The sequence below is a fragment of the Populus nigra genome, chromosome 19 (assembly GCF_951802175.1).
Source record: "Populus nigra chromosome 19, ddPopNigr1.1, whole genome shotgun sequence".
NCBI lineage: Eukaryota > Viridiplantae > Streptophyta > Magnoliopsida > Malpighiales > Salicaceae > Populus > Populus nigra.
The window spans coordinates 5846118-5864004 of record NC_084870.1 but is presented as its reverse complement, the minus strand read 5'-3'; the positions used below and the strand labels follow the sequence as shown (position 1 = coordinate 5864004).

Here is a 17887-nt window from a genome sequence, read left to right as displayed (position 1 = left end):
ACCATCGGCGATATCACAAACGGATTACGACTTGCAGCATTTACCATGGAGCAAGATATCATTTTGCTTCCAGTTCCTGATATCCATTTTCTTGGTGAGATGAATTCACAGATCAAAGTTTAATTCCCAGAAAGATATTCAAGAAAAGATAACGTTGATGGAACAAGTAACACAAACTTCTGTCTTGCATCAAGCGTCTTCTTTCATTAAACTTCAGTGAAATGATCATTTAGATCATGATCAGTTTTTACAACATTTTGAAGATGTTCTAGTTTGCTCAGGGAGGCTAACCTTTGAGCTTCTTCGTTATTTCAGAAACATACTTCCCTTGGTAAAAGGCCTGTTGGAGTTCTAATTCAGAGGGTTGACGGCTCCCATCTGCTGCAAAAGTTCCAGCACCATAAGAAGACCCACCTTTCACTTCACCCATCTCAAACATGCCACTGCCGAAGGTGTACCCCAGAGGAACAAATAGCATACCATGGTGTGCTAACTGCGTTATGGCTGTAAATCTGCAAACAGGAGGTGAACAAACAATCAAGTGACCTTCAGCTTTTCACAGCAAGTGGGAGATCACAGGACATCGTATGCACGCATGAATATGGAATAAAAAATGAAAAACAATAACTAAGAACATACATTTACTAAAACATGCCAGTTTCATACTAAATCTAATTATTCATCAAGACAATGATAGGAGGAGCAGTGCAGGATAAATTGTACGAGCAGGAAGACAAGCGAACTTCCAAATTTCCTTTCCCTCCATTCTATTCACGCAATTTTGTCAACTGTTTTGGCAGCATTTCTTTGCTGCAGAGCTCAATGGAAACAATCCTTTTTCCTCTTTTTTTATGATTGAATGGAAAAGCTGCTCCTAGAGTGAGATGGACAAACCGACCTCTCAGCAAGATTTGATAACAAGAAAAAAGGTCTTTCTTACTTCTCATGCCTCTCATGTTGACAAAGAGGATGAGGAAAAACAAGCACACGGGGCAACGGGATGAAATTGCTCAGCATTCAACGATATTGCATCTATAAGCTTAGAACATGTTAAAATTGATTAAGATTTAAAAAAAAAAAGGTTATAAAGAATGAGTTTTTATTCTTTGTAGCTGAAAGAGCGAATTTGACTCTGGTTGGTTATTGTTTTTTCACAGATTAAAGTTGCCATTTTTAGTTTCTAAAAGAAATTTCAGAGGGCAGTGAGCATGAATTATTCCATGCCAATTCATTTCTCAATAAGAGTTGCCTTTTCTGTCTGTAACTGAACTTCCAGCTGCTGCACTATCTCTCAGAAGGCGTTAGACTACTTCAGCATGCTTTAATGATTCGGTATCTATTGCTATCATTGCTACAAGCCTGGTTATAAGTTAGCCATCTATGTTCTACATAAAACTTGAACTCCTTCAATGCCTTAAGGAGTGTTGTGTATCTTTCCTTAAACTTTACCGTTGCCTCCTGGATCTTTAAAAGCATCCTATCTATGTTTTAACATAACCTATCTAAAGCTTGCAATTATTGACTTTGCATCTCATATTCAATTATGATATCAATTATTCCACAAAATCCTAATTTGCTCCTCTTACCCTGCAGCAATGAGTGAGGAAAAATTTACCACAAAATCCTAAGCTTCTGTAAGCTTAGTCATGCTAAAATTTATAAAGTTATAACAAAGAAGGTTCCGAGAGTAGAGGCTGAAGAATGAATTGACTCACGCAGCAAGTTCCTGGCCTCCACCATAGAAACCAGTACTCCAGAAGAATCCAGCAGGTTTCCCAGCAAGAGCTTGGGTTGCCCATAGCTCATGGGTGGCATCAAAGAAGGCTTTGAATTGGGATGCCATCACACCAAAACGAGAAGGAAAACCAAAGAGAAAACCATCAGCCTCCAAAAGTTGTTCTGGCAGAATAACTGGTACATCATCTGCTTTAGGATTGGCCTTCACCTTGTTCAATATCGAGTTGGAAAGTGTCTCAGGTACCTGTTCCACCCCACCAAGTGAAATTTGTTGAGTATCTTATGAGTCTAATCTTCAACCTCCAACACGTTCACTCACACACACAGACACACGAGAATTTGAAGGCTGCTTCCTCTTGTTCACAAGTTTTCATTCCCTTCTAGCATTAACTGATCCTCATATACTACAGAATTTACCTGCCAAAGTGTTGCTTCAACACCCTGAACTGTATTAGCTCCTCGCTGGATTTCTCGTGCCATAATCTCTACATGTCCATGTAAGGAGTAAAACCTGGAAAAAATGGAAAACTTAACATCCAAACTCGTAGTAGCTAATGCACAACAAGGAAGGGGGAGAACTTACACTATGTAGATCTTTGTGGTCCCCATAGCTAAGTTGTAGACAAAGAGTATAATCCTAATTTACCAGCTACTACCACGCCCGCTCCTCTGGATAAAGGCAACACACATTTTGTAACACATTAAGAAGTTGAAATATGTCTTCTGTCACAAACAATGACAATAAAATGGCTCATGAATTGTACGGAACCCATTTGTAATTGGAATGGAGAGGTGAAATCTGGACTGCAGTCTATCTACCACTTCATCAATATTTGACTTGAGCTGCCTCACATCACTCACAAAACCAAAAAGCATAAACCCACCATTCTGTAAATTCCATTCTTTCACTCTAATCGAAATTCAACGTGATTAGAACACAACTAGCTATCCCAAGACACCGATTTTATAGCACACATACGAGGATGGTCAAGATCATTACAAGGTTGATGTCGAAATCAATAGCTTTAACTGACAACATAAACACATCAACCATTAAAAACAAGGTGAAAGGGACCTAAAGAACGGGTTTCAAAAAATCAAATTGAGAGCCTGAGCTCCAAGTCAATCCTGTTTATCAGCAACCAGGTCATCGTATACCAATAGAATCACTCGATTCGGTTGAAGAACAGACTCCGGTATCTTTTTTTTTTTTGCTGTTAAGAATGAACCGATTTTCAATAAAAAATATTTAAGAAGATGACTATTAGTAATTGGATTGGCTAGTTCATGAGATTTTCCTCCAATTATAATTACATACTATACCCCACCAGGCAATAAACATTTATCTTCAAAAATGAAACAGTCAAGAGCACAAAGTTGGATTCTTGTTTTCCACAAAGAAAAAACATAGAAAGAGGTCAGCTATTGAATGATAAAATTCCAGCAATCAAGTGACAAACAAAAAAATAACCTTATGTAGGCACAGGAAAGTCATTTCATCTACGTGAAACTTGATAAAATTAAATTGCAGCTACGAAATCTAAATATTATATAAGCAAAGGGAAAATATAAGAGATGAGATATATGTGACCTTAAGAAGAAGCAATTGCCATGAAAATGCAGAGAGCAGATATAGAGAGTATTGAATGAAGCATCCTTTAAAGCTTTCCGGTACGTAGTTATCAAACTTCTTGTGCGTTAAAACGAATATGGTGTGGCGTGGCGTGACAAGCCAAAGATTTGTCGATTATCATCATCTGTTTTTATGTGTGTATTTGCGGACTTAAAAAAAAACAGCCACTTGCCTCATGAATCTTCTTCCTTTTTCTGTTTTTTTTTCTTGCCGTCTTTATTTTGCTACTTGCACTCTTCGCTTTATGCTGATTAGTGTTATTATAGATATTTTTTAAAGTGTTTTTTAAAATATATTAAAATAATATTTTTTGTATTTTTATTTTTTTATAATATTAATATATTAAAATAATTTAAAAATATAAAAATTAATTTTAAATATAAATTTTTATAAAAAACCGTTTAGAATATAATTTCAAAATGCAAATTACACTGCACAGCCCACGTGACAACGTTACCAAAAATTTACATGTTATCAATTTGATAGCCACTGCAAGCTGTTTGAGTTTGAGAGTGGGTGGGCGGTTGAGTTTTTCTTTGGTTTATTAAATGACATGGGACCCAGACAGAGCTATTCTTTGGTATTGTGTTCTTAAAGAAATTAAAGAAATTTTTATTTTTTTATTTTAAATTAATTTTTTAATATTTTTTATAAACATACTTGCATCAAGAATAATTTTTTAAAAAAAAAATATTATTTTAATATATTTATAAATAAAAAATATTTTTAAAAAAACTACTACTATGTTCCTAAACTACCTTCATTATTATATATTGTGGTAGCTACGTTATCTTATTTGAAGGCTACAAGACGTTCAAGTCAAGGTTGTTAAAAATATTTTTTTGACATGATATAGAATATATAATATAAACTTGGATTGTAAAATTATAAAATATTTTAACTAATTATATATTAACAATTATAATCAAGTAGCAAATAATAATATAACACAATTAAAATAAATAAACAATATAAATATTCAAATACCTTAAAATATATAATTCAAATAAAAATTTATACATGATTTAAATAATTTAATAATACAATATAATATCATTATGTTTATAAAGTTTTATTAACTAAAAATTAAGGGAAGAGAGATGACGTTTGCAGCAATCAAGCAGGAACTTCAAGACATACTCAAGTAGCTAGCAAGTATCAAATATGTTAAAAGAGGAATGACAAGGAAACTTGATAATCATTCGTTCAGAGAGCAAATACAAAAAAAAAATGAAGCAAGAAGACAACCGAAACTAATCTGCTTGCTAGCACCCACAGTTTCGTTACAATGAACAGGAAACAAGCTCCCAACCGAAACAAAAGAAGTTGACACTGAATCGCAAATGTTCATGTATTAGTATTAGAGTCTGTTTGGTTGTGCGTTTTAATCTGTGTTTTACTAAATTTTGAATTTTTTTTTATTAAAATTGAATGCAGTTTGTATTTTTTGAATCGTTTTGATGTACTGATGTTAAAAATAATTTTTTAAAAATAAAAAAATATATTAGCATGTATTTTAACATGAAAAGCTATTTAAAAAACAACCATTACCACACTTTCAAACACACTTTTAGTCTGCAGAATTTGAGAATTGAGATTTAGATAAAGGTAAAAAGGAAAAATGGAGGGTGAGGACTGTGGGTGGAGTGTCAGGGCCCGGGGGAGTCGGGGATAAAGACTCATGTTCAAGGAGTCAGCAAATTTTTGAACTTTTAGTAAACTCAGTAAATTGTTCCGGTTTTATTGATTTTATCAAGTTTAACCGATTTTAATCGAATTTAATTGATTTTATTGGTTTTTAGTTTTTAACCTAATTTTATATGTTAATATAAATGTTAACTCGTAAATAATTTTACAAGTGAACTCATAATTTTGACAATAATAGTCCAAACTAATGTAACTGACGAAATCCAGTGCCTTTGATCAACTTAAGAAGAATAAAATTCGTGTTGTGTATCAACAATTTAACCCTATAGTCAACTTGAAATGAGCAAGTAAAAATACCCCGAAGACGAGCACAACTGTAGAAACAACAAGCTAACGATGACCACTGACGAACATGGCCGCGACGCGGCCGACGCCGCCATCTATCAATAACACAGTTTGGTCCATTTGGTTGAAGCTGCAGAAACTGGGAACCGGGCTATTCAGTAGCAGGCCGCTTTGAAAAATCAGATTCTCGTTGCCTTTATCATTTCCAGTCCCGACTGTACAATCTGACAGCATTATAGTTTCCTCATTTAACCAAAACAAAGAAAAGAAAAAAAACACTCAAGTCAGTACTCGCACAGATACCACGCAGTACATTTCCTTTGAATATAGAAATATTGCAACACAAACTACAAATTTTAAATCATTTCTTGAGAAATGCTGACTCTGCAAGATCAATGGCACGAGCAAGTGCGGCTGCTTTGTTCTCACACTCTCTCTGCTCGTCTGCAGGATCACTGTCAGCCACAATTCCAGCCCCAGCTTGGAGGTGAGCTACCCATTCTCGACGAGTGTTCACATCCTTGTATGAATACATTGTATCATAACGAGTACTGGTGGGGAAGACAATAGTCCTAAGAGCAAGGGCGATGTCCATGTCACCGGAAAATGAAATGCCTCCAAATCCACCACTGTAAGGCCCTCGTCTGGTCACTTCCAGCTGATCGATCAATTCCATGGCTTTCACCTACATTCCACCAGAGTTGATAGTGAGAACAAAGAACAATCAACCAGCGTGAAGGCTTTAAAGTCAAATTTCCTTTCAAGTCAAACCAAGTGCTTTTATGTGAGTCTATGCGGAGTTAATAAGTAAATTCTGTACTTTTCAAACTGTTTTTTTTTGTTAAAAAATACATTAAAATATATTTTTTTATTCTTTAAAATTTATTTTTAATGCCAGCACACTAACATTATTGAAAACATAAAAAGAATAATTTTAAACAAAACAAATGAATTTTAGCAAACCTCTGTTTCAGTTGCACTCCCAAACAGGAAGTTTGAATTGAAGAGACATCAGCAAAAAGAACATAGATGAAGATATAAGCAGAGGAAAGCTGATTTATATATACCTTTGGTGCTCCGCTAACAGTACCAACAGGCAGTGCAGCGCGCAACACATCCCATCTAGTTAAATTATCAAGCAACTCTCCAGTGACCTATAAAGATGAATCAATTAAACGAAAAGGGCTTCACAAAAGAAATGAAGATCCCGACAGTCACCAATAAAAACAAAGAAAAGAACTGGCCAGTTTTTTTATTTAGCTAGAACCAACTTCATTTAATTCAGTTTTTATGCATTAACAGGAATAGCTGATTCATCAAAATGACCTATAGAACATATAGAAGAAAACATTTAGATCTACTTACTGCCACCTGCAATCATAGAATGTGATAAGAGATACATACTGTTGAGCTGATGTGCATAACATGGGAATATCGTTCAATATTCATGAGCTTTTCAACCTTCACAGAACCAGGTTTGGAGACCTGCATGAAGGACCAGTCTTCAGCACTGATTTATTGGCACAAGTATAAAATTTTAAAAAACATTCAGAAACTGCTGCCATGGCTCTTTAAATGGAGCATTTATGAATACTATTCACACAGTTGCATATTCATTTTCTGGTTCATTAACACATTCCATGCATGTAAATTAACAAGAACCAACCTTGCCCACATCATTCCTCCCCAAGTCAACAAGCATAATGTGCTCTGCACATTGCTTTTGATCATTCAAAAGCTCCTTTTCCAACATTAGATCTTCTTTAGGGGTCTTTCCTCTCCTAACAGTCCCAGCAAGGGGTCGGTTTGTAATCTTCTCCTGTCAACAAACATCAAATTCAAGTGAGAAACAAGAAAGACACAGAAAAACAACTCTGATTATTCATCACATTGTTAGTAAGAAATACCTTCTTCACACGTGTAAGAATTTCAGGACTAGAAGCAACCAGTATACATCCTCTAGCCTGATCACAAGAAAAGCAAAAAAATGTCAGATTTTAAAATTGTCAGAAATCTTGGAACAAATAGTTTTAAGGGAAGGAGAGCAAACTTGTAAATATGTCATGTATGGACTTGGATTGACAACCCTCAAAGCTCTGTAAATTTCAAAAGGATCTGCAAATGTCCTACGTTCAAAACGCTGACTTAATACAATCTGGAAAATATCACCAGCCAAAATATGGTCCTTTGCCTGCAACACTGCATCCTTGTATTCTTCACTCGTCATGCTTGAATTCTCCAATTTAGGGCCAAAAAGACGAGTGAACAACTTTATTGAACCTGCAGGTAGCCTTGGTCTGAAATTGAGAATTGAGCCAGAGATTTTAATCTTGAACTTGTACCCTAAGAGGAAAATATAGCATGGCAGAACAAGTGAGAAAGGGATTACTTACGGAGCAATATCATGCACTCTTGATAAGATACTTTCCAGTCGATTCATTCCATCCTCATAGGCCTCCATGACAGAAGAAAATCGGTCTAATTGCACCCAGTGAATCACACAAGCTTTCTGAGGTTAAGAATATTACAAAACTAATAAAAGAAGAAAAGTATCACCAGAGAAACTATCAAATTAGACACAATAAAATTTATAATAAAAAATGACATGACTTGTTGCTAGTTTTTTTCTTTTTAATTATGCTTTATGATGGACATACATGCTTTGTTCCCTGAATGCTGTAATTGAAGTGTAAATATAATTTACTTGGATCCACAAGTTCTTACATCTTAGTGCAAGAAAACATAGAGTGCAAAATTTGGGTCGGAAATGAAGCTTCACCATGAGAAATTGCATTTCATTCAAATGAAAGAGAGGCTCAAATTAAAGAAGAGGAGACACCACAAACATGTCCATGTTTGGAGTTATAAGCAGAATATATGTAAAAAAAGACATGGGCCCTGGATCAGTTTAAAAGCAATATACAATCACCTTTTCCACGTGATCAAATACAATCACATCATCATAAAGGCCTAAATGGACATCAGGGAGATTCCTATCATCAGGTGGGGCACCAGAGAAAGGCAGCTTTTTCTTCTCTACATACCGCACTGTGTCATATGAGAAATAGCCTACCCATCCACCTATTCAAGAAAGAAGCATATCAACATACTATCACCCTTAGAATAAAGTCAACATAATTTCAAGGCTAAATTAGAGAGGACAACAAGAAAAAAAAAATTCATGGACGTTATACTCTTTGAGGCATAAAATTTCTCTAGAGAGAACACCTACAACATGAAGAGAAATATATAGACAGGACTCTATCAAAACAATTCTCCTTGATTTGTTCCAGACTTAAAGAAAATGTAAAGAAGCATGAACAATGAACAATACTTCAAGTGCATAAATACAAATGTATCCAAGGCAATTTCGACAAGTTATCCTTCCTGCAAATCAAAACAAGGACCTAAGATATACATTGAAATGGAAGATTACAGCACCTCAAGGAGATAATTATCAACTTATCTTACCGCAAAATGCTTCTGGAAGCTCGTCAATAAGTTGAGGTTTCCAGCCCTCCATGATTTTTCTAGGAACCTCCATTGGATCCTCCACAATCTCCTCCATCCGACTACCTTCATAATGGTCCATTATTGTAACCATGTTCTCTTTAGCTACAATCTCCATTCTTGGTTGAGCTCCTACGAAACTATATCGCCCCTAACACAAATATAAGGACTGAAATTACATAAAAATGCATTTTGACATGTATAAAAACAGCAAAAGTTGAAGGCCATACAATTGTGGAAGCATCCAAGCCAGGCTCAACTGATTCAAACAAAAAGCTTGGAGCATCTCTATCATCTTCTCTAACCAGACATCGGTAAGCAAGCACTGGAGTTAGGTGATCGGAGAATATATATCGGTATAGAGGAATTAAATTCCCATTCTTTGAAGCTTCTTGAAATCTTGCTACTTGGTTATCTGAAAAAAATTCAAACAAAATACTTGGCACTCGCTTTTTATTTTTATTTTTTTGAAGAAAAATGATGATGATACATTAACTCAATAAATAACTAGTACAGTGAGTAGTCGGTACATCGTTGAGTATGGAAAACTGGATGAACTTCCATCCAATTAATACAATCAGTTTTTAGCTTGCCTAGCCAAAAGATGAGCAGCTCTGCTGCTGGAACCAGGAGCAAGGATAATGTGCAATGAAGACACCTTCTGAGAATAACACAAATATCCTTACAAATCACAGAGACCACACAAAATCTTCCAATGAATGAGCCTTGACCGCCTTGCATGGATGACTTGAATCAGATTCAAGGATTAGATCTAGAAAACCACAACCTGCAGTAAAACCAAATCCTCCTTAACAGAACAAGCCTCGATAACAGATGGACCCAAGACAGAGGCTTTTATGAAGTGACCTTCCTTCCATAAGTTCACATTGTAATTTCTAAAAAAAAACACCACCACCTCCACTTCTGCTAGACTTGAAAACAGTATCATCGACATTTATCTTCTTATAAGGATCTGAAGGAGGCTGCCAACACCGGACAGCAGATAAATGATTCCTTACTGATTGAGAGTGAAACAGAACCGTTCCATGAAACTCAGCAAGATAAGAAGCTGTGACTGTCATGGTGGATGGAGGGGTCTTTGACAGGTTTGGCATGGAGTAAATTATTTTGATCCCCCCAAATAACCCAAAAGATAAAAAAAAAATATTCCAATAAAACCTGAATCTGCAGGAAGAGTTTCAGTCAATCAAGAGCATAAAAATGAGCAGGCACCCTCCCCAGAGATGAAACCAATCAAGTAGCTCTTGCATGACCACATTCAAAAGACGCATGCACAAGGGACTCGTATGCTATTCCACACAGGCTACAACAAGAACCAACATTAATACCCTTCCCGCGTAAAGCTTATACTGTTGGAAGAATACCGTGACAGAACCTCCAAAGAAAAGTTTGATCTTGTTAGGCAGCTACAAATCCCAAAATCTTGTCAATAGAAAAGGCTCGATTACCTTCCCCTGTGCACCATACGCAAACACATATTGATGCATGATATACACTGCTCATAGTGAAGATGCCTTTGGAATTATGAGCTTGCACCATCTTCCTCACATGGTGTGCTCATAGGGATTTGACAAATTATAACAGCTTTGTGAAGTGAGATAATTGGTCTTATCAGGTAGAGATCCCACACATTCGCAAACATCTAGAATTTTCACTGGGGAAACCGCTTTAAAATACTAAGGATTTAGCAACCATCGATCCTCCAGAATCCAAATATTGCATCCATTACCAATCCCCCAAATCAAACCAGCTTCAAGAGTCTGATGACTTGTACTCCTTAAGTGTCCAGGATTTGCAATTAACAATTATGCACGAGAAAAATATTTTCTTGGAACCCAAACACACAGTGAAAAGGATTTGTCAAAATCCTCCACCCTTGATTGGCTAAAAGCCTCAAATCAAAAGTTTCCAAATCCCTATAACCCAAGCCACCACCCTTTTCTGGGGTATAAGGTGTCTCCCCTGACAGCCATAGATGTCCCTAGCATCTGAATTTGGCCTCTACCATAATTTATCAAAGGAGAAAACAAGACCAGGGCCCACCCAAATTCTCATGCACAAGAAAAAATATATGCAAGCAAATGAATTAATGCATGCAGACACATGGTGTGTAGACATCATATTTTGAGTTACGAGAAGCATTGCCTTAAGACCTTTAGGTTTCTGAGAAAATAGTAACAAAAAGAAGATACAGGGACCACTGGTTATTTGATTTTCCACATCCTGTACTCTCTTTAGGAGGACCTAAGTACTCGTGGTTCACTCAGCATTGCAAAATTGGATTTTGATCAAATTAAAAATCAATAATTTTATTCTCTTTTGAAGCCCCGGCAATTTTAAGCAAACAGAGTGTCAAATTGAAATGTTCGATTTATCTTCTTTTCTATTGCCAAGATTAATGTCTCAGCAACCAAACAGAACTTAGATTGACATAATCGACTAAGCTAGCATATAAATTTTAACTTGTGTTGAGAAAATCAACTTGACATGAAACAAACATACCGAAGTTTCCAATCTCATTCATTTCCTTCATTTCTTGACAACCAAGCAGTACAATTCATTGTCTTTTCCACTTGTATTATTTTGTTCACACACAAACACAACACAAAAATAGCTAAAAGGAACATAATTCAGAAAGTGAAATGAGAATAAAGTACCAAGTGTTGAAGCTGAGCATTTTAGAGTACAACCACGCGAGCTTGAACCAACAAGATCAAGAGACCTTGAGCTTGATCTTGAAAGTCTAACGTTGAAATTAACAGAGGAAGCTGCAGGCAAGCGGAAACTTAGCGGAAGCAGACGATGAGTGACGGCTAGGGTTTTGTCCATGGTCTTCAAAGAGAATTTGTTAGGGAGAGAAAAGGGAAACTGAGAGACTTCGCACATTGCGGCAGAGAGAGCTCAAAGTACTGTATTTGTCAATGTGATTGCGCCTTTCTTCTAATTTTGATTCCTAGCAAGTTTGAATTAACATATGTGAGTGTTCCTCGTGAAAGAAAGGCAAAAACAACCTTCTTTCATTTTGGGCTACTATTTATATATAGTTTGGGTGAGTTTTGGGCTTGGCTAGATTTGGTAAAAAAAAAAAAAAAACCCTAATTATGGTAGCCCATTAAAATGGGCTAAAAGTTTACCCTAAATCATGGTAATAATGAGAATCAAATGTGCGTCCTAATTTCAAGTAGGAAATTTTTTATATTTCCATAATGTTTTTTATGGTATCTGTCTCGACATGGCTGGAATGGAAAATTAAATTGAAATTTATTTATTTTCTATATTATGATACTACTATATATTTAATTGATATATTATCTCCTTTCAAAATTAAGCTATATGTCCATTTACGAAAAAGAAAAAACGGATTCATTTGTTTAATACTATTTTTTAAAAAAATATATATATATTATTTTTTATTGTTTGGTTACTTTAATGAAAAATACTTGAAAATTTTATTATTATCTGTATACATGTAAAATAAGTGTGCTAGATATTACATTTCAAAATGTTTTTTTATTTGAAAAATCATTAAAATAATAATTTTTTATTTTTTAAAATTTATCTTTAAGATCAATACATTAAACCAATTAAACAAAAAAAAAATTAAAGCAAAAAAATTCAAAAATAACTAAATGATGATTCAACTGCAACACCCAACAGATGCTTAAGCATATGGATTGTCTTGTCATAATTTTTCATCTCTTGAGAATTATAAGTTTAATTTTTTATTGTAAAATATTTTTTATTGATCAATTGTTTTAAATTTACCTAACTTGATTTTAGTTGAAACAAACAAAGCATTAGATATGGAATATTTACAAGCATAACCTAAAATATGGGACGTTGACCTTTTCTTTTCAACCATATATTATCCTTGCAATTTGTTATGCTTTAATTGGTTGTGAAGATACTTGGAAAAAATAAAGAAAAAGGAAAAGAAATTACATATTATGATAAACTCATACATAATTGCATGTATAGTTATGTTTATGATGATGTCTTAGAATCCAAGATATATAAATAGTAGCCTATTTAGTGTTTGGATAATGGTTAATCAATATGCTTAAATAATTGAATTTCTTCTCTTTAGACTAAGGAATTTCAAGCTGATAATAGAAGTTTGAGTATCTGCAAAAAAGTTTCAACCGAGAAGACTTAAAAACATTTTAAAGATAAAGTCGATATATTTATGGAAAAGATAATAAATGACTTAAAAGAGCCTTAAATTCAAGGAATAAAGATGTTTGTTCTTGAGTTTTAAAATGATTAATGCTCTGAAATTTATATAAGTTTATTTTAAGAGATAAAAAGTTTTGAATTCTTACTTAGATGGTTCAAGGGGTATTTATACCCTCCTTAACCTTATCATTTCTAGATAAATGGTTAAGGGAGATAAATGGTTAAGGGAGTATTTATATCTTCTCTTACATGTACATCTCTAACCCTTAAAAAATTCTTAGAAAAATTTTAAATGACCAACATATCAATATGAATCATCATAGGTCTAACACTCATAGTTGAAAAACATATATCTCCAATACTTAGAAAATTCTTTGAAAAAAATTTAAATGACTAACATACCAACATGGGTCAATATGAGTTCAAAGCTCATGGTTGGGAAACATACATCTCTAATACTTAGAAAAAAATTTTAAGTGACCAACAGACTAACAAGGTTAAACGTCTACGTTGCCCCCTGCCTGGGATAGAGATGGGTTCTTTGTGTTAAGTAGTCTATAGGCTATTGAGACCCATGACATTGGATAATAAGGTATTTTTTATAGTTAGAACTATTTTCTTTTGAAAGATCGCATGCTAATCCTTTGGAGATTACCCTTGAAGAGAACACATATCATCCAATAAAACTTTGTAGGTGTTACTGCCCTAAGAGAGACCACATATCAATTCCTTTGAGATTGCCCCTAGGAACAACATATATCATCCCCAGGGAATTTGTGAGGGCTACTGACCTGAAAGAGACCATGTATCAATCCCTTAGATATTGCCCTTAGGGAGAATACATACCATCTCTTGATATTTTGAAATGACTATTACCTTGAAAGAGATCACATATCAAATCCTTTAGAAACTGTTATTGAGGAGAACACATATCATCCCTTAGAACTTTGTAAGGGTTATTGCCTTAAGAAAGACCACATATCAATCCCTTGAAAATTACCCTTTGAGAGAACATATATTATCTCCTGAGACTTATATGTATACACAATGATAAAGAATTGAAAATATTCATATATAAAAATATACATTCATATTTACAATGATACATTTTGAGATGATCTGAATATCAAACGTGAAGGAAATTCTTCCTTTTCATATCTTGTAAATTGTAAGTATTGGATTTGAACACTCTTATGACTTGAAAAAAACTATCCTATTTTGAAGCTAGTTTATCTCTACTCTCTCTATTTCCCGTAGCCTTTAGTTTTTTGAGTAGCAGATCTCCAAGCTTAAATCTTTTATTCTTAACCTTGGTGTTGTGATATTAGGTAGCTCTAAACCTATAGATTTCATTCTTAACTGCAACTATCAGACATGATTCTTCTAGGAAGTCAAAATTGGTCATAAGACCTTATTCATGATCTTCTGATGTGTAGTAAAATACATGGTGGCTTGGACATTTGATTTCAGATGAGATAATAGCTTTTGTCTTGTATACAAGAAGGAATAATGTTTCACCAATAGATATATTCTCATTTTGATTTAGTTTTTTTATCTTTTATTTTTTTTAAGTGCATTAAATAATACTTTGTTATTCAATTAAACTTGATCATTTGTTCGAGGGTGTGATACCGATAAGAATCAATGATCAATATGAAGCTTTTGACAATATTAAAAAAATTAAGAAATATTTCATGTGAATATAAGTTATAAATATAGCTATCTCATGTGAAAAAAATAAAAAATATTTCATGAAAATATAGGACATAAAAAACATAAAAGGTCAAGTATTCACAAATTAATTTAATATTATCTGGGTTTATTAAAAACAATATATAAAAAAAGGTTGAGCCTCATCTGGATTAAGCCAAATTATTAAGGTTTGGTCAAGTTAATTGCAAGTATGAATTTTTACTATTTAAAACTAGATCAAGAACTCAGATTACTCGGGTTCAAGGTTAATCTACCAGGCTAAGCCAAGTTATATATATATATATATGATTTTAGAATTGAAAATATCTTTATTTAGGTTTTTAAAATATTTTAAAATAAAAATAAATTAAAAAATATTTTTTTAGAATTGTAAACACATGAAAATAAATTTTACACGGGCACCCCGATGGCCGAAAAATACAGCCAATTTAACTGAAGAATACTTGTTAACCTTGTTAAGTTAACCAACTGAAAATCAGCTTTGAACCGGGTTAATTTAAAGCTGATTTTTTAAAAAATTAACCTGGCTCAAGTGAACTAGTAAAATTAAGTTTAATTGCTATAATCAAGATTATAATAGCTTCGAGGAATTACTTAAGCCGCCTCATTGGCATTTTTTATTTCCATTTACCATAAAGAAATATACAGTTGCCATGCATCTGCGTTCTTATTAAGATGCATCGGAGGAACTACATTTAACCGTCAGTGGGCAAAGGCACACCCAAACTTTAAAGGTTTTTGCAATTTAGTCCTAAAATAGAATATTTTTAATTACACCCTTCAATTTAGGGTTTATTTTATATGAAATACGTGCTTTGCACCCCCGGAAAAAAAGAAGAAGCTTTGCAGCTTTCCCTCTGTTATTGAGTGGGGAATCAGAAGCACAATCTTTTTACTAACTCAAGTCACGTACCATGTATAATTTTTCACTGAATCAGCCCTTCACCTGGCGGCATTTCTGTAATGGAAACTCTCATTTTGGCGGGAAAAAGAATAGCGTCCATGCAATGTATTTACCTTTGTCTGTGGCATGCTCCCATCAATGTATTTACCTTAGTATGTGAGAAAGCTAAACGAATGAAACTTGCTCCGGCACTGACAATAACTGATTCTGAAGGGGAAATACAAGAAAACTTATAGAAACAAAGCATATTCGCATTAACCCAAAATCAAAGGCTACCACCGTTGGAATAGGTGGAGTTCTTGTTAAATAGAAGCCAAATATGAAGCTGAAAGAGAAGCAATCCACGTACTTGTCAAGTATTTGCATCACCGAAGACAATTCCTGAAGAACCGGATTCCCTGACCAAATAAACACATAAGAAGATGATAAAAACAAATAGCTTCTCTTTTCAAATGTGATATCTGCTTCGTCTACTTTTAAGGTTACTCTCTTTAATTTATTTATCAGCACGAGGCTGGCCTAGTTTAAGAAGCCCCTGCTCAATGTTCTCAATATCATTTCATTGTTGGTGAATCTAACAATTAAGTAAGAATCTTGTGCTTTAACCTATTTAATGTATGATATTCACGCATTCTTATGAGCATATGTATTGGTTTTCGCTTTGCCTAAATAAAATTCTGAGGAACAAACTAAAACTGAACAGGCGTTTCTCTTGCTTTACCTGGTCAGCTACTACTACGTACGCCCATATTCAAAAATTTCAAAATTCCAACTGGTGGTATGATTGTTGATTTGTAAATCTCCATGTAAGATTTATTCAGCTGCATCCATGTAACAAGTTCAATACCAGGGGATACCTGCTAGATGTGCATGTAAATTGTAATCATTATTTAAGAAAAGAAAGCACACCTCTCCTATAAAGTTATTAGGGGTGTTCATGGTCCGGTTCAAGCTAAAAAATTCAACCGGACCAGAATATGATATTTCTTGATAATTTGACATTTTTTTCTTCACTGGTCAAGATTTCCATTTCTTTCCCATTTAACTTAAATAATTGTAAAATTAAGATCTATTAAAAGCTCACATTAGTAGGATTGTTGGGGCTCGAATCAACGCATCTCCGAGGAGATTTCCGCTTCAAAGGAGAAGAAATCGGACTCTAGTGGATCACTAGATCTGCATTAGATCTTAATCTCCGTTTCTGAGGAGTAGCTAGATTCACCGTTGGAACGGGAGATCTCCTCGGATTTGACGGCCATGATTGAAGATTTGAAACCTGCGATTGACGGAATTGGTAACTGAGTTTGTGTGTTTGTTAGGATTTAGAGAAACAAAAAGAAATCGCCGTTATATCTGGTGTTGATGGATAAATAGACAGCAGAGGAGGGTTTTTGGTGGGCTAGTGAAATTATTTTCGCGGGAAAGGGAACCGTAACAAATTCGTCTCCCGCGCATGTAACTGTTACCTTTTGAATCAATTCGTGTTTGGGCTGGATTCTGTGGATTTAAATGTTTTAATTGGGCCTCAGTGAGGCCTGATAAGTAGCCACTCCAATCATCCATGCTATCATGTTTTATAATTAGGCCCGTTTGAAGTTGAGGTTGGGCTACAGTGATAGTAATGGAGATCTGTAGCCTTGAGGATGCATCTTGCATTTTAATTTTTTATTTCTGAAGTTCAGGATATAATAATTTTTTCACGTGATAAAATGGTTTTTTGTAAAATTTATTGGGGGGGTATTTTAGCATATTAATTTATTTATTTTTACAATATAGTGATTGAAATACCCTTAAAAACATAATAAAATTTTACAATCATTCCAAGAGCTTTATTGACTTTTCCTTTTTCAAGGTCTTTTTACTTAGGTTTTATTTTGTTATCTTTATGGTGAGCGAGCTAGAGGTTGTTTTATTTTTTAACATAAATATAATATTATTAAAGTTAAAATTTTCTAGGTGTACCAACGCGCAGAAGTGCGTCGTCTCCATTTACCTTATTTGATCGGCATATGAGACGTGTTACGATGTCTTCACCCCACATTCCACGACGATGTTAGAAAGTGCTGGTTGTCCTCTTCAAGGTAATACAACGTATTTGGACAATGGAGTTACGGTAGGCCTTTGATTGAATTTTTTCTTCTTCACCCACCATTCTCTGTCTTTTTTTTTTGTTAGACTTTAATTCTATATTTTGAGTCTAT

The 17887-nt window shown here is 34.3% G+C and overlaps 2 protein-coding genes and 1 long non-coding RNA gene across 3 annotated transcripts; all 3 read right to left on the bottom strand.

The window, feature by feature from the left end:
• Positions 1 to 177: 177 nt before the first annotated feature.
• On the bottom strand, positions 178 to 3492 carry LOC133679471 (probable NAD(P)H dehydrogenase (quinone) FQR1-like 3). Its single transcript, XM_062102075.1, has 5 exons — positions 3329 to 3492; positions 2321 to 2406; positions 2155 to 2248; positions 1716 to 1981; positions 178 to 512 (listed from the first exon to the last, which is right to left on the bottom strand). The coding sequence occupies exons 2-5, from the start codon at positions 2344 to 2346 to the stop codon at positions 287 to 289; spliced, it is 612 nt and encodes a 203-aa protein (XP_061958059.1). The 5' UTR covers positions 2347 to 2406; positions 3329 to 3492; the 3' UTR covers positions 178 to 286.
• A 2040-nt stretch (positions 3493 to 5532) lies between these two features.
• Positions 5533 to 11896, bottom strand: LOC133680524 (anthranilate synthase alpha subunit 2, chloroplastic-like). Its single transcript, XM_062103525.1, has 11 exons — positions 11551 to 11896; positions 9103 to 9287; positions 8834 to 9023; positions 8292 to 8443; positions 7756 to 7871; positions 7413 to 7659; positions 7270 to 7326; positions 7029 to 7181; positions 6767 to 6847; positions 6430 to 6516; positions 5533 to 6047 (listed from the first exon to the last, which is right to left on the bottom strand). The coding sequence occupies exons 1-11, from the start codon at positions 11777 to 11779 to the stop codon at positions 5724 to 5726; spliced, it is 1821 nt and encodes a 606-aa protein (XP_061959509.1). The 5' UTR covers positions 11780 to 11896; the 3' UTR covers positions 5533 to 5723.
• Positions 11897 to 15361: 3465 nt separating this feature from the next.
• LOC133679289 (uncharacterized) lies at positions 15362 to 17022 on the bottom strand. The gene is made up of 2 exons (XR_009836149.1): positions 16036 to 17022; positions 15362 to 15893 (listed from the first exon to the last, which is right to left on the bottom strand). It is a non-coding gene; the product is annotated as an uncharacterized LOC133679289 (long non-coding RNA).
• Positions 17023 to 17887: the final 865 nt, after the last annotated feature.

Excerpts from the sequence above, each read along its gene's own strand:
- LOC133679471 (XM_062102075.1), bottom strand. The coding sequence starts at position 2,346 with ATGGGGACCACAAAGATCTACATAGT. Across the intron at positions 2,249-2,320 it reads ACCACAAAGATCTACATAGT|GTTTTACTCCTTACATGGAC; the intron begins GTAAGTTCTCCC and ends CATTTTTTCCAG. Across the intron at positions 1,982-2,154 it reads TTGAAGCAACACTTTGGCAG|GTACCTGAGACACTTTCCAA; the intron begins GTAAATTCTGTA and ends GGGGTGGAACAG.
- LOC133680524 (XM_062103525.1), bottom strand. The coding sequence starts at position 11,779 with ATGTGCGAAGTCTCTCAGTTTCCCTTTTCTCTCCCTAACAAATTCTCT. Across the intron at positions 7,660-7,755 it reads AGAGTGCATGATATTGCTCC|ACCAAGGCTACCTGCAGGTT; the intron begins GTAAGTAATCCC and ends TCTCAATTTCAG. Across the intron at positions 6,048-6,429 it reads CTGTTAGCGGAGCACCAAAG|GTGAAAGCCATGGAATTGAT; the intron begins GTATATATAAAT and ends GGTGGAATGTAG.